Source organism: Sus scrofa, chromosome 14 (assembly GCF_054392235.1).
Source record: "Sus scrofa isolate SSC_HxYL_T2T_F1_AM1 chromosome 14, Sscrofa_HxYL_maternal_Yorkshire_Landrace_v2.0, whole genome shotgun sequence".
NCBI classification, from domain to species: Eukaryota; Metazoa; Chordata; class Mammalia; order Artiodactyla; family Suidae; genus Sus; species Sus scrofa.
The window spans coordinates 55,007,572-55,032,807 of record NC_139396.1 but is presented as its reverse complement, the minus strand read 5'-3'; the positions used below and the strand labels follow the sequence as shown (position 1 = coordinate 55,032,807).

At 46.1% G+C, this 25,236-nt stretch overlaps 1 protein-coding gene across 1 annotated transcript in view; it reads left to right on the top strand.

Annotated features, from left to right (window-relative positions):
* Nucleotides 1-440: 440 nt before the first annotated feature.
* Nucleotides 441-25,236, top strand: part of SRRM4 (serine/arginine repetitive matrix 4) — a 163,191-nt gene continuing 138,395 nt past the window's right edge. Inside the window, exon 1 of the mRNA XM_021072457.2 lies at nt 441-938. Coding sequence (XP_020928116.1) covers nt 808-938 — 131 coding nt within the window. The 5' untranslated portion in view covers nt 441-807. The remainder of the gene's footprint in view (nt 939-25,236) is intronic.

Below are 25,236 nucleotides of genomic sequence, written 5' to 3'. Positions count from 1 at the left end.
GGCGGGGGGGCAGGTTGGCTTGGGCGGACAGATTAAGTTTTTTTCTCTCTCCGTCTATAGAAGATCTAGGAGATTTACGAACGGGGTGGGAAGGGAGAAGGCCGGGCCCAGAGGGCGCACAAGAAAGGGTAGGGGGAAGGCTCGCGGTGGTAGGGGAGGAGAGGGGGCTGGGAAGCAGGATCTCACGGCTGGTTCAGTTCAGGGTTCCGGATTGCTTTTCTCGGGGGTCAACGCTGCAACTCTGTAGCCGCGGGGCCCGGGTGACAGGCGCACGCCCCGCCCTTTCTCCTCCCAAGACCTGCGGGCTTTTGTTATGCAGATGGCGGCAGGAGGCAGAGTCGGAGGAGGAGGGAGTTGGTGAGGAGGAGGAGAGGCGGAGAGGCGGAGAGGAAAGTGCAGCTCGCGCGACCAGCCTCCTCTTCCAACGTCACATTGTGAGAGAGACAAAACCCGGGCGCGCCGGAGCTCACACGCGCACGCACACACAGACGACCCCGTCGCCTCTTCTCTCCAGCGCTGCCGAGAAAGCCAGCCCTCCCTTCCCTTCCTGGGGTGCGGAGGCTCAGTAAGCTCAGAGTGCAGCCCAGAGCCAACCCAGAAGGCGAAGAGAACCGACGGACAAGCCTTCTTTCTCCCCCGCCTGCCCGAGCTGAGGCGCCCCCTCCCCCGCCCTGAACCCCGATCTCTCTCACCCCACCCCTTTCGGTTTCACGCGGACAGAGACCGGAGCCCGGTGTGCCCCCGTTTGGAATCCACGATTCAGCACTTCGGACAGCGCCCCGGAGCCCCGGGCCCTTGGGGTTGGCTATGGCGAGCGTTCAGCAAGGAGAGAAACAGCTTTTTGAGAAGTTCTGGCGAGGAACCTTTAAAGCCGTGGCCACCCCGCGTCCTGAGAGCATCATTGTTGCCAGTATCACCGCCCGCAAGCCGCTGCCAAGGTAAATGACCTCCTGCTTATGAGGGGAGACTGGATGGTCCCCATTTCTGGCCTGTGCCCCGGAGTCCAGAGGGGTGGATGCAGGCAGCTGGGCCAGGGCGCCGGTCTTTTCCCATCACTACTCTGTATCTCCCACTGGAGCATGGGAACTAATTGCTTATGTGAGGTAGAAGCTGGTGAGAAGGGACAGAGAGTCTTTAGGGGGAGCAACGCTCAATCAGCTGACCTGGCAGCTGCTGTGTAAGAGGTTTTGCTGTCTCTGGGTGGACAGTGCAGGTGGGAGACGACTTGACTAAAAAACTTTTCTTGGTATCACAGAGCTCAGAGGGCAGAGGGTGAAGGCATGGTGGATTTGAGGTGATGAGGGTTGTACCAGAAGAGAAGATGAGAACTAAACTAGCTCAAGCCTTGTTCAGAGACAGTGGCACATTTCTATACTCAGCTCAGAAACTAGCGAGCTCTGACTGTTTTGACAAAAGCCCATATGCTGTTCCCTCAAATACACCCTAAACAGCACCCTCCTCCATGCCTTTCTGGCTGCTGCTGTTGCTGCTGCTGAATTATCTCGTCTCCAGCATCCAAAACCAGGACTCTGAGCTTGAGAGTCAGGGAGGAGCCTTCCAAGATTGTGAAGATGGTCTTGGAAGAGTTTTATCTGGTTTTTCAAAAAGAATCCAGTTGCTTTGAACTCAGGCGTAAGAACCGACCCTTAGGTGGTGGAGGAAATGTTATGATGGGGGCAGGATAAAGGAGGAAATGAAAGAAAGGCAGAAAGAGGAAGAAGAGGATGTGGGATAAAACTGGGAGGAGGCTGGGGAAAACAGAAGCGTTCCAAGACAAAGAAAACCCAATTCTTTTCACAAAGCTTTCTATTTAGTGGAGCTCGAAAATGAAAGGAAGAAGGCTGTGCCCTCTGTCAGGGCACATCAAGGCTGTATGGAAAGTCATCTTTTGCTGGTGTTGGATGAGTGGTTGGGTGGGAGAAAAAGAAAGAAGTGGACCAGGGGAGACCACTTGGGGGACTGATTAATCTTGGCAGGCTACATTAAGGAGTAGGTTGAAAATATGCCTGGAAAAGTGTTTCAGACAGAATGCCTGTTCTGGCTCAACTGCATCTGAACTTTCCAGTGGGTGTAGGGTGGAGGACTGACAGGGAATCATATCTTAAGAATCAGACTCAGACTGGAGAACTTTTCATAGTCTGATAGAGCCCTGGCTCCTACAGGTCTTTAGAAAAATGGGTACCCCACGTTGGGAATGGGTGGACTAGAAACATGATGGGCCAGCAGAATGTAGCAGGCTGCAAGCTGCAGCAACAGCCGGTATTGTGGCTCGGATGAGGGGATATCCTCTGATACAGGCTGGAGAAGGGGAGCAATAACACCCAATACCACCAAAAGCTGATGTTGCTCTGCTTAAGGAGGTTCTTTGTAGAGAGCTTTGACGTCAGCGGTTTTATCTTCCTGGGTTTCTGCCATCCCTTCCACCTTTGGGGTGCATCTACTGTTGTCAAATCAGGTGCTGCATTGGCCAAAGAACATGCCCTTGTAGAAGGGACTAGAGGAAATTTCATTGGAAACTAAGAGTGTGGCAGTTGGTCCAGAGTCTTCCCTATATTTCAGGGATGCAGAAAGAGGAGAGCAGATTCTCTGTGGTATTTTAATTCAGAAATGCATACCTAAGGTCCTCTTGCTTGGTACCTTCACCTTTTGCCCGTCAGTCTGTTACTATCATGCCTTTTTCTTAGTCAGACTTACAATCATATGAGTTGCTCACAAGGTCTCCCGACACTCATGCTTTCCATTGTTTTGTGCAAATCCTAAATTAATCCATATGAAACTCTTCCGGTAACCAACCCTCCCCACCCAGGTATCATTTCACTCCTGGTGTCTTTTAATGTTCTGAGTCTCCTCCCAACTGCCCTCTGGAAAAGCACTCCTGTGTTGAAAGTCTGAGCACAGAGCCCCAAATTTTTGTCATGCTGAAAGGATCCTCTTGAATACCTTTATAACAGGCGTGGCCTCTGGGTAGACTAGATTCTAGTTTTATAGCTGTTACTCCTGGTTTGGGGTGGAGAGTGAGCAGGGAATGTTTATATTCAAGACTTCGGGAAGGGTTGGGTTGGAGTTGTCTTTTAACAGACTAGCTGTAAAGTCTGAATCATCCCCATTTTCACCCGAGCCAACCACATCCAGCAATGGTCAATTTCTACCTCCTTTTTAATATTCTATACTTACTTAAGGGTGTTTCTAAAGCAGAGTTCTTAGAAAGGAAGGGGACAGAGGCATGGGCATAGCATCAGCTGAGCCCTAGTAGCTTCCTCTACAGGCCACCTGGGGACTTGGTCTCATCAAAAATGTTGTTTAGTTCCATGAATGAGGCCCAGCTCACAGTTGGCAGATCTGCCTAAGTAGCTGTCTACAGGGAGATGGGGGAGGAAGAACCACCAGCCAGTCCTGGTTACACACTTAATATTTGTTTATGGATGAGGGATACCCCCGAATGAACTTCCCCAGTATATTTTAAGTTTATCTCTGAAGATAAGTGAATACCAGGATAGAAGCTTACAGTCAATTCGTTGGTTTCATAGCAATATGCATACATCATACAAACACACTCCAGGCAAAGCATCCCCTAGTCCCCCTTCTCTCTCTCCCTCTGTGAGGCATACTTGATGAGGCAATATCTTTATAATGTATCAAACTGCAAGCAGATGTCTGACGCAAATGTCAGAACAGTGTAGCAGAGTAGGAGGCAGTATATCACAGTGGTTAACAGCTCAGAGTTGAGCTTCAGACAAACCTGGATTCCCTGGTTCTGTCACTTAGCAGAGTGCCCTCGGCAACTGGCTCTACCTTGCTGAGCTTGTTTTGTCAGCTTGGAAATAGAAATAATACCAGTAGCCATTTCCGGCAGTGAGTTGGGAGCACTGCGTCAGGTACAGTACTTCCCCCCATAAGTGGGAAAAGAGATTGTTTCATAGACACTGCCTCTAAAACAAACAGCTCAGAGCTCTAACAGCCAAAGGAAATCAACAGTTCCTTCCAGCTTTGTGTTTCTCATGCCTGCCCATTTCTCACCATCCCCCCAAAAATGCTGACAATAAAAATTGTGAGATATCAACTCCCGACAGACAATTGCACTGAAATGGAAGGGTGGGGTGGGAGCTGTCCCATGTTTTCCTTCCTGAGGTCTCAGATTTCCTTCCCTAAGGGAAAGGTAGCTGCTTTCTCCTCTCTTTCAGTTAGGGGTGGAGGGCTGGTGAAGAATTATCTGGATTCAGAAATACAATATTCTTATGGTTTGTATAGAGATGACCAGTTGTTGCCAGTGTAAAGAAGGCTCAAACTCCTTGAAACCCACAGTTCTAATCCCTAGTCCATGAAATTTAAAGTAACTGTGTAACTTATAGCTCATATCAGGAATGAAAGGTATTGCCTATGAGTGATAATTCTAGGATGGGGACGTTCTAATGGGGACCATTCCAGGCACACCTATCCTATACCATGTGGAAGAGAGCCAGCATGAGTCAACAAGATACAGAAATGGAAGAGACCCCCTCTTTTGTCCCTACCAAAGAAGTATAGTCATTTTCCTGGCATTAATTTAAGTCTTTTTTTAAATTGCTTAGTCTAGAAAAGTTTATACCCAAGAAGTTTAGGCTCGAAGTGGAAAAACCTAGTGTTGGAGGCCAGTTCAAACTGGAATAAAGAGCAGTTGAGGGAGTTCCCTCGTGGCTCGGTGGGTTAAGGTCTGGCTCTGGTGTTGTCATTACTGTGGCTCCTAGAATCCCCTGCCCCCTGGAAATTTCTCATGCAGCACCCATGGCCAAAAACAAAAAGAGTAGTTGAGGACTTATGAACTCTAATAACTATCATTTGTAATTAGCATATCAGTTGTTTGTAGATACAGGTATGTTTGCAAGGGCTAGGGAGGTGGCCCCCTTAAATAGAATAAGCATTCCTTTTACCATTCTTTTGGCAAGCTATTCATTTTCTTCAAAAATCTTTTCCATGCAGAATAGTCCAGAAGCAGACTTCAGCCCATTCCCTGTCCAAAGGATCATAAATTCCAAACTGTTGGAGATTTTACTGCATAAAGGGAAAGGTGGCCAAATTGTAAGACAGGAAGAATGTATGCCTTTGAACCATTTAACTCAAACCTCCCCTCCTTGCCAAGGGATCAGTTAGCACAGTTGTGCTGACTCCATCTTTGGGAGCAGAGTGAGGGGCTGTTGGGAGGTGATTTCCTGACCGGCTGTGGTTAAGAGCCAATAGACAGAGGGTCAGGGAAAATGCTTGCCCTGGTGAGGAATGAATGTTTTCTCTGGGAAGGGAGTGCTATTGTTCAGGTCAAATATTTCTCCTTCTGAAAGGTGAAATGTGTTGAATGGTGTACAAGGTCCACGAGGGGATCATCTCTGACACTGCCGCGTGCACTTGGCAACCGCGCTGTCTCAGAGACCCGGGCTGCCGTTGATGGTCAATGAAAGTTGGATGCGTTCATTGAATAAGTACCCTTGGTCCCAATCCAGCTGCAGATCAGCCCTCTCTCAGCCCTTCCTCGCTGTCCTGACATGCTGAGGATGCTGATCAATGCAACCGGGAGACACACACAGTGCAAATAGATTTGACTCTGGAATTAAGCTTTCTAGATAGAGATGTCTGGCTGGCTGGCTGGCTGAGTAGACGTGTCAGCAGTGCAGGGGCAGGGGGTTGAACTTAATGCCACCCAGACATGTTTTCCAGGCCCCTCTGAGTCTCCATTAACTCCACCTCAATTCCAGGCCACCCAGAAGGGGGAACATTTCTCAAATCCTGACTGCTGTAATGAGGAGAGAAGCCTAGGTCATGTGCCTTTTGCTCCATGGGCACCTCAGTCATAATACAATTTTTAAAACATCCTTTCTTTCAGGGTGACTGGGTTGACCTTCCTGGTAGGTAGAGGGGCTCTCAGGGCATTCATAACACTGGAGTTCTTTCCTTGCTTGTTACTCAGACTTTCTCTGAGGTGTGAGTACCTATTCCTAAGGCGGAAGAGGCAGAATGTCAAAGAGCTTGGACTCTGAAGTCAGATGGACCCCAGCTGACATCCTGCTGGGCCACTTTCTGGCTTTGGAACCTGCTAGTCAGGTCTCTATGCCTCAGTTTCCCCATCGGTGAAACAGGTTGTAGTGAGATACTTCTTACTGCAGTTGCCTAAGGAGCCGTTGAAGATTTGAAGAGAGCTGTTTTAAAAACCTGATAGGCCTCAAAGAAATCACAAGAATTGTTTCCTTTTACTGTTTGCAGATGCTCATGGGCTCCGTAGCTTCTGGCAAGCACCTTGACCTTCTCAATCTCAGCCTCCTCATCCATAAAATGGGGGCTAATAATAGCAGTCACCTCTGAGAGTGGATGGGAGGACTGAATGAACTAATTTATGAAACGTGCTGTTTGGCCCATAGTGAGGGCTCCGTCAGTGTTAGCTCTTACTATTAATAATAAATGATCGTTTGTATTATTACTCTGTGCCAAGCCCATCAGGGAGGAAGAGATGAATGAAATGCAATCTTTCCTTTTCAGGGCCTCAGAATTTCACGGCCAAGGGAGACAGAAGCAGAAGTGTATATGACTGAGGCAGATGGTCCTCAGTACTATAATATAGGTAGGAATAAAAACAGGGGATGTGGAAAGCCAGAGGAAGAAGAGACCCTCAGTGAGGCATAGAGCCCTTTGTCGTCACACAGCAATGATTAGTTATCTCATCTGTAAAATGGGAATGATTCTTTAATTTCATCAGTTTTACCTTCAAGTGTAAGGAATGATCAGAATGAATAAGGCCTTTCTTCCCAGTAGAGTCTCAAGAAAGCTCTTTTCTTTTCCCAGGAGAAAGAGCAGGTTAAACTCTCCAGATGGGGATATTGATCTGTGGTGAATCCTAGTCAGTGCAGTGAAGAAGGGCTGTGGAAAGGAAGTGCTTTTATGATCTGAATTTCCTAGCTTCCCTTGTCAGTGGCTCAAGGAGGCAGGCTCTGGTGTGGGCCATTAGCTTTCCTGTCCTTCATGGTCCAGTTCTGGCTCAAACGAAATCCATTCCTTGAGCAATCACTGATGGTGTGGGGATCAGAGTGAGCCCGTACATGTCAAAGAGAAAATAAACCACAGGAGAATGAATATACAAAGCAGGAGAAACTGCATTTGGCTAAGAAAAAAAAAAAAAAAAAAAAAGGGAGTTCCCATCATGGCTCAGCAGAAATGAATACAACTAGGAACCATGAGGTTGCGGGTTCCATACCTGGCCTCACTCAGTGGGTTAAGGATCTGGCGTTGCCATGAGCTGTGGTGTAGGTCGAAGACGAAGCTCGGATCTGGCGTTGCTATGGCTCTGGTGCATAGGCCAGGTCCACAACTCCAATTCGACCCCTAGCCTGGGAACCTCCATGTGCCGAGAGTGCGGCCCTAAAAAGCAAAAAACAAACAAACAAATCCATACTTTCATTTCACTCAACAGTTTTCTTGAGCTCTATTTGGTATAGCAGTAAAGAGCACAAAGCCTCAGTTCTCATGGGGGAGAAAGATAATCAATGAAAAACAAATAAATAATACAAGGTCAGGGTGGTAGTACTTTAAAGAATATTGCACAGCAGGAGTGGCAGGAGTTCTCATTGTGGCTCAGCAGTAACAAACCCAGCTAGTATCCATGAGGACTTGGGTTCAATCCCTGGCCTCCCTCAGTGGGTTAAGGATCCGGCATGCATGAACTGTGGTGTAGGCCACAGATGCGGCTCAGATCTGCCATGGGTGTGGCTTTGATATAGGCTGGCAGCTGCAGCTCTGATTCAACTCCTAGCTGGGAACTTCCATATGCCACAGGTATGGCCCTAAAAAAATAAATAAATAAATAGCAGGGCTAGAGGGTGAGGTAGGGGACTGCCTTATTGGATTGAGTGGTCAGGGACCTGGAGAAGAGAGGGAACCAGCCATGAGGATAACTGGGGGTAAAGTGTTGGAGACAGTGGCAATGGCCTTGTAGCATGTACAAAGGCCCTGAGGTAGATGCATGCTTACCGTATTTGAGGAATAGCAAGGAGGTCATTGTGGCTGGAGCAGAATGGGTGAGGAGGAGACTGGCAGAAGATGACTCCCTAGATGCAGGCAGGAAACAGATCACGCAGGGCCTTGTAAGACATTTAAGTGCTTCCCAGGCCCCCAGCTCCTAGGCTAAGGGCAGGGAGCAGGTCCAAGGGGAGCACTCCCAGTCAGGGTCCAGGTCTGATCTGCTTTTCTTGGCTTTTCTCTCCTGACTCTAACGCAGCCAGGGATGACTTTGAACAGCAGAGTTGGAAGCTTAGTGGGCCCCTCCATGCATTATGGACAAGCATGAAATTTACAATCTCTCTGATTATGATCAATCAGATTAGGAAATTGAAAAAATACTGTTTCGGCCTCCAAATAGCAGTGGCAAATCTTGTTCCCATGACAGTGAGAGTTCGGTGCATCTCTCATATACATGCCTGCAAATCTAGACTCTCCCTCTCGCCTTGCAGCCCCCCTTCTCTGCACACCCTTGAGGCTACAGTCTGTGCTCCCCCATGCCTTCCCCCATCTCCATCTCGAGATTTTGCTGAGGGAGCTCCCATATGCCACAGCCTGTATGTGGAGCTCCGTGAAATACAACACGGAATTAAGATGTCATAGAGACAAAGCCAAACCAAATGCAGGAACAATGCCGAACCCTAAAACAGTCATTAAGTAATTCACATCTACATGTGTCTGTTCACAACAAATATTAAGAGCCTCTGGACGCAAATGTTTCTCATCGGGAGAATCCCCGAGTTGCCGGATTTCCTGGGCTTCCATCCCGCCGACAGGTTCACAGAGCAGAAACGCCAACGGATCACTGTTCTCTAGCTTCATTAAAAGTTATGCTTAGGCAAGTGAGCTGGAATTTTACAAGACAGTTACCACTCCTACGGGAAGAGAGGTGCCATCTGGACCTGACGTGTGTGTGTTCATGGGGTGTGCACGCGCTCATCCCAGCGGGAATGCGTGTGCCAAGCTCTTTGTTATTACGTGCCCAGCCCTGTGCTAAACACATTTCCTCTGTTGTCTGATTCCATCCTCACAGTAACTTGAGGAGAGAGGTATTTTTAAGGCCTAGTTTTACAGCTGAGGAAACTGAGGCTCAAAGAGTGGAAGTGACTGATTTGCTCCCGGAGACATGGCTGGTAAGAGTCATAATTGGGATCAAAGCCCAGAGCTCTTAACTGATGTGTTTATAGTCAAAGCATTCTAAACTGATTGCTCCTCATTCCAGCTACTGCAGCTGCATCTCATTCTTTTTAGTGCCTCAAATTTTCTGTGTCCTTCTTGCCACAGGCCCTTTGCACATGATCGCCAGAAAGCTCTCCCTCTCCCTGTTATCTAATTTACACCTACTCCACTTTCGGATCTCAGCTCAAATGCCATTTCCTTAGGGAATCCTCCCACAATGCTCTACACCAGGTCACTCCGGCATTACAGACTTTGTTATTTCTACAGTACCTCTCTTGGTTTTCTACACATTTGTAATTCTGTATTGGCTTATGGGATCACCAGTTAAATGGACTGAAGGAATCATGAGGATGAGGACTGTGTCAATTTGCTTGTTGGCTTATCTCTTTCACGTGATACATAGCAGGGGACCCAACAAATGCTGGTTAAATGCATGAATTGTAACACTTTCCCCTTATCAAATCATTTTCATGCCTAATAGTCGGAACCCTATGAAATTTCTACTATTCAAAAATGGCACTGCTTCCTTTGATTCACAGGAGAACCCTCTGAACCACAGAGGGTGGGGACCATGCTGTCTCATTCTTTGCTGTCTTTAGCACCTAGAACAGTGGCTATGGTTGGGGGATCTTTAAATGTTTTTTGAATGAATAATTGAGGGTGTGCAGGTATAAGTGCCTGGTACAGGTGAGGAAACTCAGAAACCCGAGATGTACTTCACCAGAATTTCAGGGCTAAAGGGACCTTGGAGATCATCCAGTCTCATTTTATGTGTAGAGGATTGAGGGATATGTTTTATAATAGTCATGATGGATTGGAACAATAGTGTGTAGATATAATTTATAAATAAATACACTTATATGGGGGTTTCATTCTCAAAGTTTCAATGAGAGAGACACGAGCTCAAAAGATCTCTAGGGCCCACTCATGTAACTCCACTCCTCATTTTGCAGACTGAGACTCAAGAAAGGGGATGACGGATTTGCCTAAGGCACGTAGCCTGAGTCAGCCTGGCTGAGCTCTGGGTTCAGTGAAGCGGTGTTTGCCCAACGTCATGGTCTGTGTTTGCACTTCCCTGCTGTGATCAGGAGATCAGACACCACTGTCCCCTGCCACCCTCTCCCTCACCGTGAGATGTGGCATCCTGCCCCATGAGGAATTCTTGCGGCATATGCTGCCTGAAGCCTGGCCTGGGGATCCTGATGAGACATCCATCTGTACCCAGCCTGTGCCTCGAAGAGCAGGTGAACAGCTCAGGCTGTTCCCGGGCTCATATTTCAGAGCTTTCAGTCAATAAGAAGGCTTTCTTTAGCCAGCCTCCCCATCCAGCCTCCCTTCCAAAACCTGGTGGCAGGTGATTCTGGGGTCCAGCCTGCCCACATAGAGGGAAGGTAGGTTCAGGGCAAATATTTACCATGGGGACAGTTGTTTCTAGCAGGAAACCTTCATCATAACAGCACCTCCCAGTGATCAGCTCCTTGTAAACCAGTATCAGCTCATTGTGGCATTTAGTCTGCAGTCAGGATGGGGGAGGGGTTCCAGAGGGAACATTTGAGGGACTTGAATACAGCCTCTTTATTTTATAGATGGGGAGATGGAGGCATAGCAAGAGCACAGGGCATTAAGAGGGGCCTCCGAATGTTAATGCCAGAAATACAGCTGAAATATGGGTCATCTGACACCCAGTTCTAAGATACCACATTGCTCAGACTTCCTCAGAGAAGAAGGCAGAAAAATTAATTGATTTCCATTTTACAAATAGAACAAGTGGGGCTCAGAGACAGGAAATGACTTGTTGAAGGTCACATCATGAAATGATATATTATTGTTGTTGTGTTGGTGGTGATGGTTTTAACAATGACTGTTGATCTCCATTTGAGGCTCACAACAGTAAATGCCAGTTTTATGTCCATTTTTCAGAAGCAGAAACTGAGGCTCAAGGTCTTATGAAGACCCAGTGTAAACTCCGGGTCTCTGGACTCCAAGTTCAGTGTCCTCATTCCATTGCTGACAAAATCTGTGACCCCAGAAGTCCATGCACTGAGTGTGGATGCACCAGGCAAGGGGAGGAAAGGCATGGGCACCGTGCTCATTGACCAGGCTGCACTGCCAGTGTCACCCCTGTTAAAGCCTCCTTTCTCTACACAGAGTGTACCTGCTTCATGCCCTTTTCACCTGCCCCAGTGTATGCTCTTTTCCCTAAGTGGAGATGCCCCTTAGAGTTACATCCCTTTTAATGGCCAAGGGAGAGATGGGGGTAGGATCCCCAAAATTGCAAGGGAACTCAGAGCTCAAGAGCCTTAGGAGGAAATTCACCCCATCATTGTAGGGCCCTGATTGAGGGCAAACAGGCCCCAAACTACAGCAGTGGGAGAAGCATGACCCTCCCTCACCTCCAAGAAAGGACATTTTACCACTAGGAGAGTTAGGGGTAGCCTTAAGTGTTTTTTCATCCCACCCTCACTAACTTCATTTTATGGAAGGCATCCAGCCAAGAGTAGTTAAGTAATTTGCCTAAGGTCTCACAAGCAAGTAATGCTATAAACGGTAAGTTCCTCTTAGAGCACCCTTGGGTTCCAGGAAAAGAGAAAAAGAGCAAATATGATAGCTACTCACTGCCCATACCCATCCATACCCCAAACACGAGCTGTTCCACCCTGTACCTACAACATTTATGGTCTTTGAGCAAATCAACTCTTGAACCATCCCCAGTGGTGGTTTGAATGCAGGAGCCCGAGGCTGAGGTCTATGAGCTCCTCAACGTTTTTGCTGTTTTCCATCAGAAACACAGGGACCCCCATTTTGTGTCTTGGGCAAGATGCCATCCAGGCCATCTGATGTTTGCTATCCCCACTCTGGTGCCTTCCCTCTCCTTGGAAAATTTTGGGGCTCAGCACACCCCCTCACCCAACCCTAAGGAAGGCAGCAACTCCCCTTCTCCAAGCAAATGCTACTATGACATATGCCAAGAAGAGGTGTTGCATAGTTGGATGAGTTCTGGCTCTATGGTAATGAGCTCGGGCTTGAATCCTATTCCATCTTCTATTAGCTGTGCAATTTTGAGCAAGTCACTTCGCTATCCTGAGCCCCAGTGCCCTTCATCTGTAGCAACATGACAAAAATCTCTAACTTGAGTGACTGCTGATTACTGGTCTGACTCTTTGGAATGGTTGCCCTGGACATTAAGAGTCATGTTCAAAATAGAATCAGTTTGGCAGAGGGGGAAGGCAAAAGACACTGGGGTTATACCCCTAATCAAGAACCCTAAATCTAAGAGCTCGTGGGTTCCACTCTCTGTTATACACATAGAGAAAGTAAGGCTTAGAGAGGAAAAGATAGTTGCCTGCCCAGAGTCAAACAGCTAATCAAATCATGTCTTCTGACTCCCAGGGTTTACTTCTCTACCTCAGTGACCTCATGAATGTCAATGTTTCAACTTCTTCATCTGCCAAAGTTTTAATAATAGCTCCTAACAATAGTTTCTGCATACTAACTATATGCCCATAAGTGAGCAAAATGCTTTATCAGTAGTTTATCACTTAATCCATTTAACCATCCTTTAAGGGTAGTATGACAATTTCCATTTTGTAGAGGGGAAGTTTAAGGATCAGAAAGGTAAGTAACTTGTCTAAGCTCACACAGCAGGTAATGTCAGAAATGTAATTTGAGTCCTGTGCTGGTAACACTTACTAACTCTTCTTGGGAAGGAAAGATCAGAAAAATTAGGAGCACCAGATAGGAACAAGGAAGCTCTTACCCCATCCCAGTGCCACAATGATGCATAAGAGAAAACATAGTTCAAGATATGTGCCCACAAGTACTGCCCAGTTTTATTTTGGGGTGAGCCAAGTCACTGAAGAAGTTTGATGCTATGTTAATAAAGCAGCTTTCCTGGAAGCAAATTTCCCCAGGGAAGAGAGAGAGAAACAAGGAGAATAAGTTTTTCTTGAGTGAGAAATCTGAGGCCTCTTATTGCAACACCTATCCTAAGCTGACCTGTTTAGACGCATCCATCATGCAAACATGATCATTCTGCACAAACACAATACTTCATGCTTGTTGAGAACTTGATTGACACATCCACCCATCCATCCATTCAGTATATATTCACTCATCGGCTATTCCTCTATCCATTTATTTATCCATCTATTACCTAGTCATCCATCCATCCATCCACCTTACATCCATACATTGATCAAGGAACCATTATTAAATAGTTTGTGTTTATTTATTCATTGGTTCATCTATCCATTCGTCAATTCTTCAGCTATTTGTTCCTTTATCCTTTCTCTATTTTATTCTCCCATTCATCATCCATCCATCCACCCTACATCCCTCCATTGATCAAGAAACTATTATTAGTTTATGTATTCATTTCATCCATCCATCTATTCTCCAGCAATTTGTTCCTTCATCCTTTCTCCAACTATTTTCTTCTCCCATGCATGCATCCAGCCTGCCAGCCAACCAACCAACCAACATATACTGAGCATCTACTTTATGCCTTTCTTTACCCTTTCCCTATATTTATAAAGTAAGTTTTATTAATTTAATTTAACAGATGATAAATAGTAGCTCAGATAATTTATTTTCCAAGATCTTACAGGGGTAAAGCCTGAGTGAACCTGTTGTCCCAATCTTTGTTCTTTCCAAGGCAGCTAAAACACTGTGGTCCCAAGGAATTTAGGCATCTTAGGTTTTTTGTTTTTTTTTCTTTGAGGCCTTTGCTATTGAGATTTAAATGATTGCACTTATTCATTCTTATCAGAAACAAAGAATCACAATTGCCATGATCCTTTTTTAAAACTTGGGTAAAATTCCTTATGATTATCCTTTCATACCTTCACCCAGCACTGAGCAAAGCATAATAATGAATCAAAATTTCTCTGCTCTCAAGTTGCTTACATTCTAGTAGGGGAGACATGTCTATAAATAACTAGCAACTAGTAGGCAGGGCAGGAGTTAGTTTTGTCAAAAAGACAGTTAAATTCTGAACAGCTAAAAACGACTAGCCAGAGTACAAGTTACTACTAACTTCATACAAGTTATTAGTATTGCTGTGCACTTCTAGATATCTCCTTTTCACAAACTAAGCTCTTTGCTGGGCCATTTGTAGATATTATTTCACTGTGTTCACGTCCCAACCCATTGTAGGAGGTACACTTGTCCCCATTTTCTAGATGGTAGAAGTGAGGCTCAGAGTTTAAGCAGCTTGGCCAAGGTTACCACCTTGTATGGATAAGCAGTAGGATTATAACCCAGATGTACTTGCTGCCACAGCCTTCGCTCTTGCCCAACACTTTCTTCCCCAGAGGCAAGATGGGGGGTGGGGAGCATGTTACTGATGAGGCCAAGCTGTTCTGCTTTCTGGTTGCTAGATGATCACTTCAGTGAAAGATTACCCGAAGCCTGGACTCAGGCAGAGAGCAAGGGGCCTCCCCAGCATGGGACTGACCTCACGAGGCTGGGTGAGGGGTTGCCTGGGGTAGTGATAGTCCTTTCTCACCCTGGGCAATTACTCAGAAGGAGTCAGCCAGCAGGAAGTGCCTTTTATGCTAGAAGTGCTCTTTCAACAAGCAGATTATCGAACCATCCATGGAGAGGGATAACCCTTCAAGACAAGGAGACAAGAGATATTGGTAGTTAACCATGTGTTTTCTTGGCCAGAGCTAAACCCAGAGATGGCAGTGCAGAGGACCACAAGCTGGATCCTTGGTGCTGAGGAAGGGCCTGGGAGAATAGATGCTTGTTAAGCCCCAGGATTTCCCACTTCCTTGCTCTGAACTTGTAGGATGATTAAAAACAGCCTTACATTTTGAGAACAGAGATGTTATTTTACTTGCCCCGAGTTGCCCAGTTTGACAGAGCTCTGGTCATTGGCCGTCAGTTCACACATGTTACCATGGAGACCATGCAGACACCCATCATTTCTGCCCATGTGCACCTTTCTGGTCTTGCAGATCTCTCCCCGTTCCCCTTCTCTCTCCTCTCCTCTTCCAGCAGAGGCAATTTCTTTCTAATCTGGAGAAATCTTTCTTTCTTTATGTTTCTCCACAACTCTCTCCTAAGTCCATAAATCCCCTTCCCCCTAAAGGCTTTGACTTTTCCCAAAAGCAAAAGCTAAAAACACTCTCATATTACTCCTGTTTGCATCCCCAATATATGCCTTCCCTGAGGCAAGGAGGGTAGAACCCATGGTCTGCTAAAATGGTGAAAAAAGAAAAGGGGAAAAATACGAGGAGGAAAAAACACCTAGATCAGTATCTCACAATAGTATCCCATTTCCACGCAGTATTTCCTTGGAGCCCATTAAGCTCCTAAAATGAGGCAATTTTGATTATGACATGGCTCAAGGACCAGTCTGCCCACTGCTGATCCTCAAGATGCCAAGCTAAGCAGACACATTTCATGATTTCCTCAGGCAAGTCAGGGAGTTGAAGCAGGACAAGGAGAAGAAGGGGGTGTCCTGCACCAAGGGAGCTGCAGGTCTAATTTGACCCCTAGCCCAGGAACTTCCATGTGCCACAGGTGTAGCCGTTCAAAAGACAAAAAAAAATTTTTAAAGAGGTTCAAATTATGAAGGCACGATGATATGGGTAGAATTATTTTTTTTCCATTTCACAGAAGAAAAACTAAGACTAATCAAGTTATCTGTAATAATAATATAGCGACAGTGTGAGTCAGACATTACACTAAGCATTTCATATATACTAAAGCTTCAATATGCCCTACAAGCTGGGGAATATTCTTATCTCTGTTTTGCAGAAGAGGAAGTTGAGGTTCAGAGAGGTCATCACTTCATCCAACCCCATCCTATCTGATTCCTGAGCCCATGCTTTTCACATCCATGCTATATGGCCTCCTTGTCAATCAATCAGCTTAGCAATGAATAATTTGCATTTATATGGTGTCTTACCTTTTCTAAGTATTTTATGGATATTTCTGCCATTGAGCCATGCTGTGGCTCTGCTACCATAAGGTGGGTGGCACAGATATTCTTTGACACATCAAAAATGGCACCTGGAGTTGGGAAGGTACTTTCTTCTCTGCCTCATACTGTACATTCTTTGTACATGTGACACTTTGAATAGCACAGCAAAGTAACCCCAGCCCTGAACTATAATTCACTTCCCCAAGCCTCAACTTTATCATCTCTAAAATGGAAGAAAAAACATCTTCCAAGGTTACTGTGAGCATTGGAGATGATAAATTAGAAAAGAGCCCAAGACATCTGGCACAGCTTTAGGAAGGATCAGTTCAAGTACTCATCTTTGAACACTTACTGTGCTGTTGGTGCTATGCATTTTACATTCATTCTTTCAATGAATGTTCATCACAAAACATACCCCCCCATTATACAGATAAGAAAACAGAACCTCACAAAAGTCAAGTCACTTGCCCAAGACTAAAGAAGCTAGATGGTGACTAACCAGCTTTGATAACTACTGTTAAATACATAAACCATTAGGTTGATAAATAGAAATGTCAATCGAAGAGCAATCTGGGAGCCCATTAATTAGTGCGTGAACATATATATGTGGCCAGAGGGGTTTGTCTTGTTTATCTCCGTATACCCAGCAACTAGCACAGGACCCAGGACACAACTGATACTCAATCCGTATTTACTGAGAACTGGGAACAGGCATTGTATTATATACCCCAGGAGGGGTGGTTTAGAGAATCAAGACGTTTGGCTGCACATATAATGGGACAGCATCTAGTTCCGTGCTTGGCATAAACTCGATACCAATAAATATCTGTTGAATCAATGAGTGCTAGAGGAGTTGGCCCTGGGTGAGATTCCCCAAGCCTCAACTTCATCATTCTAAAATTGGAGAAATAACTCTTTCAAGGTTACTATGAGTGTTGGAGATGATAAATTAGAAAAGAACCTAAGACATCTGGTACATCAAAGAAGTGCCCAGACACACACCTTGGAGCCTATCATTTTATTGGAGTGAGCAAATACTTCTCTTACTGGTTCCCTTTAAGGATGGGAATGAACAAATAGGAGGTGACTGGTGGAAGTTAGTGTGGTCATCTGTAACTGAAAGGGAGCACCACTTATTTTTAGCATCCTCTTTTCACCCCTTGCACAACTAGTCACTGAAAAGGAAGGAATTTGGACTCAGGAGCCATGAAAAATCTCCAATATATTTTACCCCAGTGGACTCTGTTTCCAGTGACTGGCCCTCTATTAAAGACCAGAGTGGTGTTGGTCTCTGTTTGGACAAATCAAGACCAGAGCTTTCATCTCTGGGAAAAGAGAAGCAAGAAGAAGAACATGGAAAGTGTATTTACCCTTGGATAGATTTTGTGATAAGTCAACTCACCATGGACAGCCCTCTCCTTGAGCAGTAATTATGCTTGTTCTGAGTTTTCTCAAGAAACAGCTAGAAATGAAGGCATTCTGCCAGGATGTAACCTAGGTGGAAACTTGGCACTCTCCACAGTCATGGGGTTGTTTGCCCAATGGGGGACCCAGTGCTGCTGGAGAGATGGGGACTTCCTTTCATGTCCCATCTCTCAGCGCTCCTCTTTTCCCAGGAACACACTGTCTCATCATGAGAGAACATCTGCTGGAGAGCATTTAGACTCAAAGAATAAGCAGAATAGAGATCATCTTTGATGTTACAAGAAGATCATGAAATAAAAATAATGTAGTTAGGGTAGTCAAGAGTAGCAGCTATGTGGGATCTCAGTGACTTAACCTGATCCAAGCATTTCTTGTTCATGTCTTAGTCCTACATGGGTTGGAAGAGGACTAAGCTTCAGGTAGCCATACAGGGACTGACCTCCATAACGTGGCTTCAAGGTTATGTGGCATGATTCAGCTGGAAGACAAGGAAAGTGAACCAAAGTGGAGAGGTCACACTTGCTCTTAACTGCCTCTGCCTTGAATTGACCCTATAGTTCTGTTTACGTTCCATGGGCAAAAGCTAGTTACAGGTTCCCTCCTTGGTGCTAAGAGAATTGGGAGTTAATGTAGCAGCAAGTTGGGATGGAAAGGGAAGAGAATTTGGTGCCATCCTTTCCTATACACAGGAATTGCCTTTCATTCCCAGAATCACATCCCAGTGTGAGGCCTCTCTGATAAGCTCTTTCTCCATATAAGAGGAAGAGCAGAGTTCCCACTGTGGCTCAATGGAAACAAACCCAACTAGTATCCCTGAGAATGCAGGTTCGATCCCTGGCCTCGCTCATTGGATTAAGGATCTGGTGTTGCTGTGAGCTGTGGTGCAGGTTGCAGACGTGGCTCAGATCCCATGTTGCTGTAACTTTGGTGTAGGCTGGCAGCTGTAGTTCCAATTTGACCCCCTAGCCTGGGAATCTCCATATGCCACAGGCTGGGCCCTAAAAAAAATAAAAGGTAGAGGGCAGGAAAAAAATAACAGTCACTATTTATTGAGCATTTCCTGTGATCCAGGCACTGTGCTAAACTCTTTATATGCAGTAATATGTTTAATACATTACCTCCATCAAGTTATATTGCTCTTCCCATTTTATGGACAAGGAAAGCCCCAAGGAGAGAAGTCATTGATCAAGATCACAGAGCTTGAAGCTACTGGAGCCGAGATTTGAACATCGGTCTGATTCTAAAGCCTGCATTCTTAACTGTTAGACAACAGTGCCTATGTGAAGGGCAACTTTCAAAGTGTTGTTAGGAAGATTAAATGTGGTGACAGTGATTAGCCCAGTGCCTGGCCCTCCATGAATGCTTATTAAATGTTAGATACAAAAAGGAAAGCAAGGAAAAATACTTAACTGCCAAAGTTTTTCTTTGATTGTTGAGAAGCAGTCTCCCTTGATAGTTTTTTCCTTTGAAAATTTAGGATTCCATCTCTTTGTGTGCACGTTCAGTAACATATTTATCAAGTGTGTTTTATGTGCCAGACCTGGGGTGAGGGGGATGCTTGGGTTGTAACAATGAACTAGATAATGTCTCTGATCTCAAGGAGCAGAGGTATGATATGGGATAGCTTTTTTTCTCCCAGAATTCTTGGAGATTCTGAGAAGGGACACCAGGGTTGTCAGAAAATTGGGGTCCAGGGAGTACCCACTGTGGCACAATGGATTAAGAATCTGACTGCAGCAGCTCAGGTCACTGTGGAGGCATTGGTTCAATCCCCAGCTGGGGGAGTGGGTTAAAGGATCTGGTATTGCTGCAGCTGTGGTGTAGATTGGATTGGATTCAGTCCCTGGCCTGGGAACTTCTATATGCCCCAGGTGCAGCCATAACATTTAAAGAAAAAGAAAAAAGAAAATTGGGGTCTGACTGGCAGTTGGGATAGGACAGAAACTCACTTGAACTGGAAGGATCTCTTTCCCTTTCATAGGGTAAACCTAGTTAGTAGGCAGGTATAAAAGACTGTAATATTTTTATTTGGGTCTTTCCAGGAAGCTTTTCCTTTCCCATATAGTGACAGAGCCTTACCTCCATACAAATTAGGGCTGCAAGAGACACAATTCTTTTTTCTTTCTTTTTTTTTTTTTTTTTTTTTTTTTTTTTTTTTTTGGCTGTACCCATGGCATATGGATGTTCCTGGGATCAAATCTGAACTCAGCTGCAACCCACGCCACAGCTGTGGCAACACTGGATCCTTACCCCACTGCACTACAGCAGAAACTCCAAAAGACACAATTCTGTTCCTCAGTTACCCTAGATGCTATAACTGGTGCAGGGCTAGCCTATGGTATTAAAAGAACCAATCTCAGCCCTTCTCTGGGATCATGGGCATGGGGGTCTGGTGGTGAGGAAAGCCAAGCTGGACAGGAATTGTAACACCCAGTGTTTATTGAGTGTTTATCCCCAAGCCAGGCAGTGCTAAGAACCGCGTGTGAATTATATTACTTCTATAGGTGGATACGTTTTCATCATGATCCTTCTACAGCTGAGAAACCAGGAACTTAGAGAAGTAAGAATGCCAGTTCAAGGTCACACACCTAGTGAAGAATGCATCAGGGATTTGAACCTCTGTACTGCCCTGGTACCCATCATCTCTGGATCCCCAGGAGGAAGGGAACTGTGGGAAGGCTTTGCTAGGCCTGGTGTATAGCCTGTGATCCAGCACTGGGGGAAAGCAGATTGGACCCAGCAATAGGGAACCCTACCTTCCCTTATCCCCGAGCAATAGCATAGTCCAATCAAAGCAGAAAACACACTCTCATGGTCTCCAGCACGTCCCCAGCCCCAGACCCCAGGATTCTGTGGCCTCTTTGATTCTTTTTTTTTTCTCTTTTGTCTTTTTAGGGCCACACTTGCTGCATATGGAGGTTCCCAGGCTAGGGGTCAAATTGGGCCTGTAGCCATTGGCCTACACCACAGCCACAGCCATGCCAGAGGCACATCTGCCACCTACACCACAGCTCATGGCATCACCGGATCCTTAACCCACTGTGCAAAGCCAGGGATCAAAACTATGTCCTCATGGATACTAGTCAGATATGTTTCCACTGAGCCACGATGGGAACTCCTGGCCTCTTTGATTCTTGCTTCTCTTAGGGACCTCCTGCAAAAAGACTAAGGTCATCAATTGCATGTATTTCTATCAAAAAATGAGGGCCATTTTGTCTGTCTTATCCATTCATGTTACCCCTGCTTGCTTTCCCCCAAGGGTTGGGGTTGTTCAGTAGGAGAGCTGGTAGAATTTATGAGGGGAGGTCAGAACTGAAAATGAGATCTCCTCTATGCATGAGTAGCTCACTCCTAGCTCAACTCCAAAGGGAAGCCCTCTTAATGGGCCGTGAAAAGATCAGAGGGACCATGGATCTTGTCCTCTCAAGTCCCACCCAAGCTCGTCACCATGGCCTGAAGTCAGTCACTGCTGTGGGTCCCCTTCACTCTTACATCTCATTGGGACCTTTGAACCACATGGTCTCCAAGTCTTCCTAAGCAACCAGCACAGAGAAAGTGCTGAGTTATCTTCCTGTTCTCTGTCTATGACAATATTGCAGAATCATCATATAAAGAGGCGATCAAAATATACAACCAAAAAATGTGGGAGATAGAGGATGATAGAAGTGTTTCAGCTGTTTGCCTAAAGAAGGTTGCCTCCAACCGTATGGGCTTTGGGACACACACACCTGGCTATGTTTGTTCTAAGCGTCTGAGACCACAGAAGCCTGTGGTTCTGTTTTTCCACAGGTCCAAGATTTTGTCATGACCTGAGTCCTTGGGGGTCACCTCCCCATCCTCTGGGACATTGTTCACCAGGACATTTGGTTCCTAGATTTCACAATCCTAAAAGTCCCTGCTTTGAGCCTAAAGCATTTGTGGACCAGGACTTTGAGTTCCAAGAGGGTCAGGAAAGCGCTGCAACTTCTGATGGCACCTGCTCCTAGTGTGGAGCAGAGAGTTCTCAGAGGAGGATGCCCGCTTTCCTTTGGATTTCTACATGCATCTGGGTTTCTGTACCATCCTAAGGCTGAGCGATCTGAAGACAGAACTAGATAGGTCAGGACCAGGAGGGGCTCCAATTCCCTTATTTTTTTTATTTTTATTTTTTTGTCTTTTTCCCATTTCTTGGGCCGCTCCCGCGGCATATGGAGATTCCCAGGCTAGGGTCTAATCGGAGCTGTAGCTGCCAGCCTACGCCAGAGCCACAGCAACGTGGGATCCAAGCTGCGTCTGCAACCTATACCACAGCTCACAGCAACGCCGGATCCTTAACCCACTGAGCAAGGCCAGGGAGCAAACCCTCAACCTCATGGTTCCTAGTCGGATTCATTAACCACTGAGCCACGACAGGAACTCCCCAATTCCCTTATTTATAAGCAAGGAAACTGGCCAGAGTATGGCAGTAACTGGTCCAAGCCCACACAAATCAGCCAACAATCAGGACTCAAACCCAGGGCAGAGACTACTTTTCCCCTACATTTTGCTTCCTCAGACTCAGAAAGGGGAGCAGGTTCAGGGAAGGCCCTTTTCTTGCTGCCCAGGAAGAAACTAGGGGGTGATTTCAACAGCAGGAGCGGGGAATGTCCCAGTTTCCATCATGTAGCAGCCGCTTTTTCCAGGATCTGTTTTCCTTTGTTCCTGGCACTACGCCAGGCTCCTGTCTCCATTAGGACTTCACTATATTTTTTTTATGTGGGCGGGACACCCAACTGGTGCGTCCAGAGAAGATGAAGAACAGGCTGGTGACAACACAGTCCTCGAGGCTCTGGCTGTAGGTGCCAGTGTTTGCAGTTGCAAAAAAAAAAAAAAAAAAAAAGCCGCATTTGAAATAAACATAATCAAAGATTTACAACAGGCTTGGTGGGGTGTAGGGTCTCCAAACTCCAGCTGACTGGGGTAGGGGGTGGCAGGAAGGGGAGTAGCTGGAAGCAGACTGTCTTCTGGAGGTGTTAACACTTTCCTGCCCTGAGCCTGGAGAGGGTGGATCCTGGTCCCTTGATGCTGAAGGGGCTCCATTTCACAGATGGGCAAACGGAGAGAGCTCTTCTGAGATAATAAATGGAATAGTCCCTGGGGAGAGTATAGTGTGATGATTTCCAGACTTGGCTGCACAGTGGAATCACCTGGACATCTTTAAGAAATACTGTCTAAGCCCCGCGTCTAGACCTTCCTAATTGGTTCAAGGTGATGTCTGAGCTTCGTGAATTTTTAAACACCCCTTAAGTGATTCAGATGTGCAGCGATGATTGGGAACCGCTGGCTTGGTGGTGAAGGGAGATCCTACATTTGAATCCTAGCACCACTTTTTTATAACTTTGTCCTTGATTTCATTTATGCGAGCCTATCTCCTCCACCTATTAAATTGGAGCTCATGGTAATATCTACCTCAGACAGGGTCCCTTGATAATATATGTTATCTCATATAATAGATAGTTAAATGAGATAATATCTATTATGTGCTGAAAGCAGTACCTCTATAAGTGACCAGTGCATGTTGGTTTTTATTGCTGATGTTGTTGCTATTTTATTACTAATATGTATCATTATTCCAAACTCCCAAGTTGGGAAATGGGAGGATCAGATCACAAGTCCACTGATGGATGAATTAGGATTCTGGAGACCTGATTCTCTTTTTGTTTGTTCTGACAGCAAACGAGCTGTGTGACCTTGGGCAAACCTCTTAGCCTCTCTGAGTTTGGTTGACTCATCTTGCCAGATGGGTCTCTCAGCCCCCCAGCCATCTACTGTCCAGAGGAGACATGAGATTCCAATAAGATAATGGATTTGAATGAGGTTTGAAAACAGGAATGCACCAGAGGAATTTGAGATATTACGATTATGACGGCCATTTCATCCCCCTCGTGCCCTGGCTGGCCCATCTGTTCAGGGAGCTTTTGGGTCTCTCTCTGCCTCCTTTGGCCGCCAGTCCTGAGCGGTTCAGTGTGACATTTGGGCGGGTTCCAGGGAGGCTTCTGTCCCTTCTCCATCTGCCCCTCAAGTTAACTCTTTTCTCTCCCCTCTTTTGGCCACCAGGGCCAGGACCTGACTCCAGAGTGGGCGGTGACAGTGGGGACAAGAGTTGCTCATCTCCTTCTTTTGCCTGGAGTCAGGAAGTTGTCAGAGATTTCGGATTTCCCGCAGTGGGAGAGATTGAAGGTCCCTCTGAGACTTTCTCGCTAGATCATCGGATGAGGCAGAGTGGAGAGGCAGGGTGGGGATTCGAACCCAGCTTCCCCATTCCAATCTTGTGCTCTTCTCCTTCCCCCACCACCCCCACCCCACTGCTCTGTGGCTTGGCCATGGGCTCTTTGGAGTATCCACCTCATCCAGCCCCTCAACCTCCCTTGGAGGAGTCAGTCAGTGCCATGGGAGGGTACCAAAGTACAGGGCAGGGAGCTGCTGCTTCCCCCAAGACCCTGGGCTGTCTCCCAAGAGTTGGTATCCTCGGCCAAGTCATTTTGCCCCCACACCTGCTGAGATTCAGTTTCCTGGGCTATAAGATGGTAAAACCACTACCTCGTTATCTGCTGGTCAGATGAGACCATCAAGTGAGGAAGCTGGGAACTTCTGTTGCCTCAGAGGCAGTGCTGCTGCCAAGGGGAGAGAGAAGTAATGATTCTGCCTGGCCAAATCCCCTGGCTGGAGTCAGGGGCCAAGGCAGAGGCATCTGGGCCACTGGCTTGGAGCTGTGTGGTCTGGGAGGAGCCTGGGAAAAGGCGGGGCCTGGCTGGATTGGCAGCTGCTGGCCTGCTGGCAGATGGTCTCCTAAGTGGGCCACCCCGGGGTCAGCTTTATGGATTTGCACATTAACCCTTCCTTTCCCAGCAGCCCTCAGAAGTTGGTTCTTTATGGCTTTGACCTGACCCATAGACGTTGCTGGGTCTCTAACTGAGCTGGAGAGGAGACCCTGGCCCACATCCTATCATTCCCCTCCTTATCTTATCATACGGGTGACAAGCCACCCCTCCTATATCCAGTACTTTACAGGATGCAGAGCCAGAGTCTTTGGTTCTCACAACACTCGGGACTGGGCAAGATGATAAGACCACCTTTTAATATCATCGCTTGTATTCCTACCAATTTTTGGAAATATTGACATACAGAAAAAGAAAGGAAGTATCACTGCACAGAATAACCACTGTAACTATTTTGGAGTTTATCCTTTGGACTCACTAACTCACTCTTACTCTCTTTCTTTCTCATTTTCTCATCCCCTTGTGTGTGTGTGTGTGTGTGTGTGTGTATGTGTGTGTGTGTGTTTATCAACATAGGATAATACTGGGTATTTTTTTTTTAATTTCAGACTTTTTTTTTTTTTCTAATTTAACAATACAGTCTGAGTATCTTTCTATGTCAGTAGATACCCATCAATCTTGTTATTTCTAAAAGCCTGCATAGTATCCTATTACAGGCATTCATCAAAAGTAATTTACCTATCTACAATTGTTGGATGATATCATAGGACAGAGGAGGAATCAAATTCAGAGAGGTTTAGTGACTTGCCTAAGGTCACACAGCTTGTAAATATGGTCTTGGGACTTTAAATTCAGTTCTATTTTTTTATGGTAAAAGAAATGAGGGTTTAAGACGGCTGCTCCTCAAAACCAATATGGAGGGAACTATATCCAATCTCTTGGGATAGAACA